This window comes from Salvelinus sp. IW2-2015, linkage group LG15 (genome assembly GCF_002910315.2).
Source record: "Salvelinus sp. IW2-2015 linkage group LG15, ASM291031v2, whole genome shotgun sequence".
Classification (NCBI taxonomy): domain Eukaryota; kingdom Metazoa; phylum Chordata; class Actinopteri; order Salmoniformes; family Salmonidae; genus Salvelinus; species Salvelinus sp. IW2-2015.
The window spans coordinates 21079455-21090161 of NC_036855.1; the positions used below are offsets into that span (position 1 = coordinate 21079455).

The 10707-nt window shown below is 43.2% G+C and overlaps 1 protein-coding gene across 1 annotated transcript; it reads left to right on the forward strand.

Moving 5' to 3' along the window:
- The first annotated feature begins 7008 nt into the window (after positions 1-7008).
- On the forward strand, positions 7009-10482 carry LOC111974843 (charged multivesicular body protein 7). The gene is made up of 11 exons (XM_024002875.3): positions 7009-7099; positions 7284-7569; positions 7671-7842; positions 7942-8127; positions 8292-8425; positions 8534-8582; positions 8678-8797; positions 8963-9061; positions 9573-9630; positions 9748-9984; positions 10071-10482. Exons 2-11 carry the CDS (start codon positions 7313-7315, stop codon positions 10124-10126), a joined length of 1368 nt encoding a protein of 455 aa, XP_023858643.1. The 5' UTR covers positions 7009-7099; positions 7284-7312; the 3' UTR covers positions 10127-10482.
- Positions 10483-10707: the final 225 nt, after the last annotated feature.

Here is a 10707-nt window from a genome sequence, read left to right on the forward strand (position 1 = left end):
ATCCTGGAAAGGTGAAAGCAGTGGTGGATTGGCCTCAACCAACATCCAGGGTGCAGTTGCAATGGTTTCTTGGTTTTGCTAACTTCTACTGCGGTTTCATTCGGGATTACAGCACCCTGGCGCCCCCCCTCGGCACACACCTCTCCCAAGGTACTGTTCAAATGGTCTCCAGCTGTCGACAAAGCCTTTGTGGACCTGAAGCATCGGTTCACAACAGCACCCATCCTCATCCATCCGGACCCCTCGTATCAATTTGTGGTGGAAGTTGATGCTTCGGATGTTGGAGTGGGGGCCATCCTGTCCCAGCGATCTGTCCAGGACCAAAAGCTTCATTCCTGTGCATTCCTGCCCCATCGTCTCAATCCTGCAGAGAGGAACTACGATGTAGGCAACCGAGAACTCCTAGCGGTTAAGATGGTGTTGGGAGAGTGGAGGCACTGGCTGGAAGGAGCAGAACAGACATTCTTGGTCTGGACCGACCATAAAAACTTGGAATATCTCCGTACAGCCAAGTGCCTCAACTCCAGGCAGGCCTAGTGGGCCCTCTTGTTTACCAGATTCAACTTCACCATTTCCTACCGCCTAGGGTCAAACAATGTGAAGCCTGACGCTCTCTCCCACCTATACTCTGCCACACCCTCGACCTCTGAAACCATTCTCCCTACCTCATGCCTTGCTGCCACTGGATTGTGGTATTGAGAACCTGGTTCGCGAGGTGCAACGCTCCCAACCTGGACCTGAAGGGCCCGGCTAACCGGCTGTTTGTCCCTAACCCAGTCCGGTCACAGGTCCTGGAATGGGCTCATTCCTCCAGGCTGACCTGTCATCCACTAGCCTTCCTCCGACATGGTTCCTGACGTCTCTGCCTTCGTCGTCGCATGCACAGTGTGTGCTCAGAACAAGACTCCACGGCAAGCTCCTTTCTGCCCTCCTTCAGCCACTACCGGTCCTTCATCGTCCCTGGTCTCATATCTCTGGACTTTGTCACTGGGCTCCCTCCGTCTGATGGCAACACTGTCATTCTGACGGTAGTCGATCGGTTCTCCAAGGCCACCCATTTCATCCCTCTCCCCAAACTACCTTCTGCCAAGGAGACAGCCCAGCTTATGGTGCAGCGTGACTTCCGGCTCCATGGACTCCCAGTAGACATGGTCTCTGATCGGGGTCCTCAGTTCTCGTCTCAGTTCTGGAAGGCATTCTGCACTCTTATTTGGTCGTCGGTCAGCCTGTCATCCGGATTCCCGCAAGCTGTCTCCCCATTTCATTGGTCCTTTTCCCCATCTCTAGAGTCCTTAGTTACACTGAAGTCCGTCTTATGTTACCCCGTACCCTCCGTATCCACCCTACTTTCCATGTGTCCAGAATTAAGCCCGTGTCTCACTGTCCTTTAACTTCTGTTTCCAAGCCCATCCCTCCCCACGTGTAATCGATGGCTAGCCAGCGTATACGGTGAGATGCCTCCTGAGTGTTCGACCACGGAGCAGGGGTTTCTACACCTGGTTGACTGGGAGGGTTATGGCCCGGAGGAGAGGTGCTGGATTCCTGCTAAAGACATCGGCGATGAGGGCCTGGCCCAAGATTTCAACCGCCGGCACCCTAGTACCCCCCCCCCGCCGGTTGAAAGGTGGCGTCCCTGGGGGAGGGGGTACTGTCACGCCCTGATCTGTTTCACCTGTCCCCTGCGATTGTCTCCACCCCCTCCAGGTGTCGCTTATTTTCCCCAGTGTATTTATCCCTATGTTTCCTGTCTCTCTGTGTCAGTTCGTCTTGTACGTTTAGTCAAGTCAACCAGCGTGTTTTTCCCCGTACTCCTTTTCTATTCTCTTTTGCTAGCCTCCCCGGGTTTTGACCACTGCCTGACTCTGGACTACTTTCCAGCCTGCCTGATCACCCTGCCTGCCCTGACCTTTAATCTGCCTGCCCTTCGGTGCCTATTGGACTCTGAACTGGTTTTGACCTTTTTCCTGTACACGACCATTCTCTTGCCTACCCCTTTTGGATTAATAAACATTGCAAGACTCCAACCATCTGCCTCCTGTGTCTGCATCTGGGTCTCGCCTTGTGCCTTGATACAGGCAGAACCCTATCTGTGCATTCAGAAAGAATTCAGACCCCTTGACTTTTTCAAAATTTTCTGACGTTACAGCCCTATACTAAAATGTATACAATTAATTGTTTTCCTCATCAATCTACACACAATACCACATAATGACAAAGTGAATATAGGTTAAGACATTTTTCCAAATAAAAAATAGAAATGCCTTATTTACATAACTATTCAGACCCTTTGCTATGAGACTTGAAATTGAGATGGTTCTACAACTTGATTGGAGTCCACCTGTGGTAAATTCAATTGATTGGAAATGACTTGGAAAGGCACACACTTGCTATATAAGGTCCCACAGTTGACAGTCAGAGCAAAAACCAAGCTATGGGGTCGAAGGAATTGTCTGTAGAGCTCCGAGACAGGATTGTGTCCCCAAGAACACAGTGGCCTCCATCATTCTTAAATGGAAGAAGTTTGGAACCACCAAGACTCTTCCTAAAGCTGTCCCGTTTGCCAAACTGAGCAATCGGGGGAGAAGGGCCTTGGTCAGGGAGGTGACCAAGAACCCAATGGTCACTCTGACAGAGCTCCAGAGCATCATGCTGTGGGGATGGTTTTCAGCGGCAGGGACTGGGAGACTAGTCAGGATTAAGGGAAAGATGAGCGGAGCAAAGTACAGAGATCCTTGATGAAAACCTGCTCCAGAGCGCTCAGGACCTCAGACTGGGCCGAAGGTTCACCTTCCAACAGGAGAATGGCCCTAAGCACATAGCCAAGACAACACAGGAGTGGCTTCGGGACAAGTCTCTGAATGTCCTTGAGTGGCCCAGCCAGAGCCTGGATTTGAACTCGATCTAACATCTCTGGAGAGACCTGAAAATAGCTGTGCAGCGACGCTCCCCATGAGAGGATCTACAGAGAAGAATGGGAGAAACTCCCCACATACAGGTGTGCCAAGCTTGTAGGGTCATGCCCAAGAATACTCGAGGCTGTAATCGCTGTCAAAGGTGCTTCAACAAAGTACTGAGTAAAAGATCTGAATACTTATGTAAATGTGATATTTCATAACATTTGCAAAAATTTCCCAAAAATTGTTTTTGCTTTGTCATTATGGGGTTTTGTGTGTAGATGAAGGGGGGAAATTATTTAATCAATTTTAGAATATGGCTGTAACGTAACAAAATATGGAAAAAGTGAATGGGTCTGAATACTTTCCGAATGCACTGTGTGTGTGTATAATTTAAAAAAAATTGCATGTCATTTTGACCTTAATACATGTCACATTTTAGTTTGAAAACAAATTATCATTGAATTAATAAATCCTCATACAAACATGGTCTCTTTTTTGCTTCTTGAGTAAGGCAGCTCCAAAATGTAGGTGTTTCAGCCTAGCGCAGTGCTTTCTGTGGTGTTGTGGCAGCCCGCAGAAAATACGGAGCGTAGGGGTTGGTAATGTTCTCTAGTTGCACCGTGATTGGCTCAGTGTTCTGTCACTCATGGGGACACTAAGTCATTAAGATTTTCACTAAGATTTTACATCTATGGGGAGAGCTAAAACATTCAAGCCCCTTGTGTGATTTACATTAGAAGCTCCCATCCAAGAAGGCTCAAGGTCATTGGCCACAGATAAAATGACATCAAATCCTGTCATATCTACCGTAGCTTTGATTGGACTGATCATGTCAACATCATACTTTCAAAATCTTAGCTACCAAGCTAGACAAGCAGTCATCATCATGAATCAAGACAAAATCTACAGGCAAATCCTTTTCAATCCTTGTCATATGAAGTGATATTATAGATAAAGTGTATCGGTGTTCATCGGCCATTGAACATAAACATTACACAACAAATTGGAAATTGCAAATTCAACAATGTGTGGTTTGTAAGGAATCAGTCGCTAACTGCAAGTGTTGCAAAGCAATCACAATCCTGCTATTCAGTGGAGTGGGTGTATGGTCCAAATCTGTGTTTAAGGGTTTCTTTTCCAAGATTAAAAGGATAAACATTCACATACAACACCATGGGCCATAAAAGGTTGAATATATTGGCTATGCTGTCAACTGAACTCTGAATTAAAAGAGCTCCGACTGGGAAAATAAGCTTTGAATGGACATCCAACTTGGAATTCCATGTTGGGAAGTCTGGCCTCTTTCTAGAGCTCCGTTCTGAAGATCACTGGCGTCATGATTTGACCTTGCTTTTTTCAGAGTTCCCAGTTGTCTTGAAATCACCATAAATACAGAGAATGGCAGACTTTGATGACAAAGTATGATGACAAAGTTTGCCTACAAAAGGACTGTCGTGCCACCTTTCTGTTCAAGTGAGCACAGCACAACAAGGTGAGTCTAAAAATGTCTTGTATGCTACTGCATAATGATGTAAAATGCCAGGGAGATATGTATACTGTGGTTAAGAAAGTAATACTGAGTATATGTTGTGTAGTAAGCTTTTAGTAGCCCATGTGCATCACCCTAATAATTTGGTCCCTTTCCCCCTCTTAACTTAGCTTACTGTTTTGACTGTTTAGCCTATAGCCTGTTTTAGAGAAATTTCAAAAGTGCTGAACAAATAGTTATTGACTACGTCCGTCCTAGCTCGCTCATTAATGTCTTAATCGAAATTGTTATTGTCAGTAGAAACTACATTTGTTTAAGCAAGTCATCCATATCAGCTATGTTTTTAAAAAAGGCAGTAAATGAGGCTGAATTAACTGTTTCGCTGCCAGACAAGGCTCCGCTGATAGCCAGGTGTAGCGGTGGTAAGGATTCACTCCATGGTGCTGAAAAAAAAGCTCTGCTGTTGGTACAGCTTTATGTCGGCCCTAACAGTTTGTGGGCACCGTTTGTCATCATTATAGTGCAATATCCCCCTTTCTCTTTCCCTACTAATGTATGGTTTAGTGTTGTGTAGTGGCTTTGCTGACATGCATAAGAAAATATGTTTTGGAGTTTGCCCCACCAAGATTTACATGCTAAAATCACCACCGCTCGTTTTCCATGAAAAAAAAGATCTATTTGCAACTGCTCCATTAAAAAAATCTAATGTTTTCTATACAGACCCCTTTTGTCATATAGTAACCTATTCTATAACCTTATGAAAGATGCACAGTATAATCTTGCAATAAATCAAATTTAGTGATACCTAATTTGACATTTCCATTGTGACATTGAGGGAGGATAACCAACATTCCAATTAATAGCAATGCATTTCTTAGCCACTATAAATGCTAGGCTACACAGTTTCTTCTGATATCAGTCTCCAGTATCAATGTTTCCAAGCAAACAAAAACAGGGAGAAGGAAGAATCTGTAGACATGCTGAGATAAAAGAACATACTCTTTGCCAGAATTAGGCCAGTCTTCACAAGATCATAACATATGCAAATATGTCCCATTTTGTGTTTTACACTTCCAGCAGAGGAATTACATTTATGAGCATGATATTCAGTTTCACTGGTATATAGGATGGATCTATGGATGGTCTTAAACTGCAGTAATTTGTCTGAGATTATATGAACATGACTGGACATTCTAACATACCTTTGCTCCCGAGTGGCGCATAGATCTAAGGCCCTGCATCTCAGTGCTAGAGGCTTCACTACAGACCCTGGTTCTATCCCGGGCTGTATCACAACCGACAGTGATCGGGAGTCCCATAGGGCGGCGCACAATTGGCCCAGTGTCGTCCGGGTTAGGGGAGGGTTTGGCCGGTGTTGGCGGTCATTGTAAAATAAGAATTTGTTTTTAACTGACTTGCATAGTTAAATAAAAGGTTAAATTTAAAAAATCCATTCATCATCATCAATATTGTGTTGTGTACTGACTGTGCACCATGACAGTGTAGTCTGTTGAGCTGTTTATACCGTGTCAGTGTGAAAAGTAGGGAGTTAGCTAGGGAAACTGACAGATTAATAACATTACATTGCTATACCTACTGACTCTAACAAAAACTCACATTGCGCTGTCAAAAAACGTCAGAATATCGGTCTTCAATCGTTTGGCCGCTGGTTTCATCGTTTAATTCAGATCTAGTGTGATTGAGACAAAAATAATACCTAAAGTTAGTGAGCTAACGTTAGCCAACTTTTGGCTAGCTCTAATGGTAAATCAACTGGCGAACACTAGCCAATTAATTTACTTCTGTTGAAACAGGACGAAAAGGCTACAAAACATTTCCTAACACACAACAGCTGTTAGAGACTAGAGCTGAACTGGCTGTGGTAGCTACTAGTTAGCTAGTGAATTCTCTTCCGACATAACTTCAGTGGAGAGGGGATGAAACATTAGCTAACATTACATGTCAGTTACACTACTAACTCAGCACTAGGAATAATTGTTTCTCCCTTCTTCTGTTAAGTCAAACATGTCAGTTGCACTTCTGGCTCAGCACTGGGAATACATTTGTTTTTCTTCTGTTAAGTCAAAAAGCAGTTACCTTGCCAACTACATCAGTCAAATAAAGAGCAGCCAGTTTCTGATCTGCTTGCTTTTACAACTCTGAGAAAAAGCACAACACAGAGACAGCAGCTGCTGCACCATGCTGATCAGAAGCTTTGCCTTCACACCCCCCCCCCCCCAAACTGGCAAAAACTATTATATATAAAATACATATTTTTGTGTGTGTCCATTTCTACCAGCCCACCCAAATTTAAAAAATTGTCCAGCCATTGCCAGATGGCCAATCCGCCCCTTCAGTATTCAGAATCTGACCAGCGTCTCCCCGCAGACCCGGTCATGTCTAGATGGGATACAGTTTATGTTAAATTGATGCCAAACTTTTTTTTTTTTGCATTTTAGCTAACCCTAACACACTTCTCTTAACCTGCTACGTTACTTCACCTAACCTGCTAGTAGCAGGCTGCTACGCAAAGTATGTTTTGACATAAACTGTATAACTTCTAGACAAAACCCTCGCTGCTGACTGTGAACCTTGTTATCCCGACCATCGTGACCATGCGCAGAAAAAGCGCAAATCTGACGTTTAAGGAAGTTAGCTGCTAGCAACAAGCTAACTTCAAAACAACATGTTGTGGAGCACACAGCAGGCATTGGTTAGTTGTTTGCTCATCATGGTGAAAATATATCATAGACTACTCTAGTGTAATTGGACATGTCTGAGATTGAATTTACTACGGAGCTCAGCTTGATAGCCTTGGTCAGCTGATGACGTTGTTGCTATTCTGCCTGCTAGCTAGCTATGCATTCCACACATTCTCTGTGTCTTTTGTTCTACAGAAATAGTTCCATCAAATCTTGGGGAAGAAATGTCTACTGAAGTAACGTTGCCACCTGAGTGGGAGGACGATGAACGGATGAATTTCCTATTCTCCGACTTCAAAGAAAACCGAGATGTCAACACAAAAGATTGGGACAGTAAAATTGATTTCTGGACATCACTCATTCTTAAAATCTGCCGAAGTCGCGGAACCGTCTGTTTTAATTTGCAAGAGCTGAACAAGATTTTTCAGAGAAAAGGATTTGTACCTTTGGGTTTGGGTACTGTCATTCAGTGCATGGCTAGGTAAAATATCAATGTAATGCCATCTGCTAAAGTGTGAGAAAAACATAACCTACCTAGTACCACTATCCTTACCTTACTGTACGTGTCTGTATTCCTGGCAGGTTCGGCAAGATACAAAGAGAGTCAGAGTTTGCAGCAAATGTGGACTGTGGGTGGGTGTCTTGGGGTTTTGGCCTGTTGCTGGTGAAGCCTCTAAAATGGACCTTTTCAACTCTTCTGGGTAGCAGTGGGGTTACTTTGGATGAGTCGTTTGTTGTCATTGAACTGGTAAAGGTGTGTATGATTAATTAATTAATTAAAAACATGACCATGGGGCTAGCAGTTTTTTTTCCATTTAACACTAACCTTTTATTTTCTGTATGTTTCCTTCAGGAAAAGGCAGCAGAATTGCTTGGTGTCTACTGGAGTTCCCCAGTGGCCAACTGCTCTCTCCTGTCCTTCCAGGAGCTCCAGACACTGTCGTCCCATGTCTGTATTGATGAGAGTACCCTGTGTATGGCTCTGCTACAGCTGCAGAGGGAGAAGCAGGTGACAGTATCACTGCATGAAGGCGAGAAGGTGAGGATATGAGAATGCTTAATTGAAGTGAGCATATTATTAGGCTACATTGTAGGCTGCAGTAACTCAGACCATTATCCATGCGATTTCACACACATTGTTATGAGGACAATGTCACTGTATCAATGTGTTGCATTGAGCCAATGTTTTGTTTGTTTTCACAGATTGTTAAGTTTTCTCAGCCAGGACAGGACCGTGTGTCTTCAGTCAATGATGTGGACCTAGGCATCTACCAGCTACAGCGCAGTGAGAGACTGCTTGAAGTGCGGGTGAAGGCATTGGGTCTAGAGGCAGAGAAGTGCGTCCCTGACACATCATTTAGCGTTGTCTCGTGCAGTTTCTCTAATCTTCAGTCTTACATTTTTGTTGGTGTCATTTCTGCTTGTGCTGTATTGTCTTTTTGTAGGTGCAAAGAAGAAGCTAGGGTGTTGCTACGGGAAGGGAAGAAATCTCAGGTAGATTTACAATCCTCTGATCCTGTGTTGACTTTTTGTCCTGCACCAAAACTCAAAGGCTGTCTGGGAAACCTCAATACATTTTTCTCCCCCAGGCCCTGAGGTATTTGAGAAGCCGAAAGAGAGTTGAGAGGAAAGCAGACGGCTTAAATGCCCAGCTGGAGAATGTGAAGGGAATCTTGGACAGGATAGCAAACTCGGAGACAGACAAACTGGTGAGTATGCAAAAAACAAAATCTTGCCAAAACAGAGCAAGCACTAAAGTTAACCTAAAATTTGCAATGTGAGTAATTTGTGGCTGTTGTCGTCACTCTTCTTAGTTCTACATGCAGTAACTAAGGTATTCTGTTCTCTATGCCTCTTTCTGCTTGCCTCTATAGGTGATACAGGCATATCAGGCTGGAGTGTCAGCACTGCGACTCTCTCTGAAGGATGGGACTGTAGAAGGAGCTGAGAGCCTTGTGGATCAAATCCAAGAGGTCAGACTCTTCTTCACTGGGAATGCATTTAGTTGCTGTTATTGACAGTGGTGTAAAAATGCTTTAAAGTACTACTTAGGTAGTTTTTGGGTATCTGTACTTTTTATATTTTCTACAACTTACTTCACTACATTCGTAAAGATTTTTTTTTTACTCCATACATACTGCCTCAAATCTGGCGGACTCACTAAAAACATGCTTCATTGGTAAATTATGTCTGAGTGTTGGAGCGTGCCCCTGGCTATCCGTAAAAACAAGAATGGTGCCGTCTGGTTTGCTTAATAAAAATGATTTGAAATAATTTTTACTTTTGATACTTAACTATTTTTAAAACCAAATACTTTTAGTAGTATTTGTATTTTATTGGGTGACTTTTACTGAGCCATTTTCTTTTAAGATATCTTTTACTTGCACTCAAGTATGACAATTTGGTACTTTCTCCACCACTAATTGTTAGTTGTTGCATGTCCACATCAATCTAAATGTATTTTCTTGCCGTTTGGTATTACAGTTGTGTGACACTCAGGATGAAGTGAACCAAACTCTGGCTGGTGGAGCGCTCAACTCAAGTATGTCCTATCCCATATTATATATCTACTTGGTTGTAGTGCCTAACTTAGACAATTACATTTCCAATATCCAGAGGGTCTGAGAAATGATCAATTATCCTATTGATATTTGTTTAGCGGATGCCGACACAGACGAGCTGGAGGATGAGCTGAGATCTTTATTGGAGAACTCTACTCTGGATAGGCCTTCCACACTTCCTGAAGTACCGTCACACCCTCTTTCACCTGTCAGGGAATCTGGTTCCCTTTGTGATGATCTGCTGTGTGCTTTGCCCTTAGTCCCTCAAAGCCACTTCAATATCACAGATGAGGAACTGGACAAAGAGCTGAGCCGTCTAACCCTTGCAGATACATGTATGCCTCTCTTGTTCCTTTATCTTTAAAATACTACCTCAAAAGAGGCTACTGAAGTAACCTTTGTTTACGCATCACTCCCTTAGGTCTTCAACAAAAAGATCGTACCTCGCCAGTGAAGAGGGCTGAGTCTGCACAGTGACAACACTAATAAAATAAGTAAACTGCAATATTACCCTGACCCTCAGTGTTTGGGCACAGTGATCAAAAATAGTGTGATCTGTCTTTCGTAACATGCTTATTGATGTCTCTGATCACTGTGATACACTTTTAAAATGTACTTATAAGTGGACTTTTTGGAAGTTTATTTATCATTCACTCTAATAAAGATATCGGTAACAATCATGATGCCAAATTATAAAGCCACTATTTCAGATTGACTGTAATGAGGTTGGGTTGTATGATAATAACTGCCAAATACAGTGCATTCGGGTTAGTATTCAGACCCCTTGATGTTTTCCACATTTTGTTACATCACAGCCTTATTATTAAATGATTTCCCCCCCCTCATCAATCTACACACAATACCCCATAAGGACAAAGTGAAAATATGTTTTTAGAAATGTTTGCAAATGTATTAAAAACAAATACCTTATTTACATAAGTATTCAGAACCTTTGCTTTGAGACTTGAAATTGAGCTCAGGTGTGTCCTTTTTCCATTGACCATCCTTAATGTTTCTACAACTTGAATGGAGTCCACCTGTGGTAAATTCAATTGACT

Bases quoted from the DNA above. Each gene is read 5' to 3' on its own strand.
- LOC111974843 (XM_024002875.3), top strand. From the start codon at position 7,313: ATGTCTACTGAAGTAACGTTGCCACCTGAGTGGGAGGACGATGAACGG. The intron at 8,583-8,677 runs GTAGATTTACAA...TTTCTCCCCCAG, and splicing joins GGGAAGGGAAGAAATCTCAG to GCCCTGAGGTATTTGAGAAG. The intron at 9,062-9,572 runs GTCAGACTCTTC...TTGGTATTACAG, and splicing joins TTGTGGATCAAATCCAAGAG to TTGTGTGACACTCAGGATGA.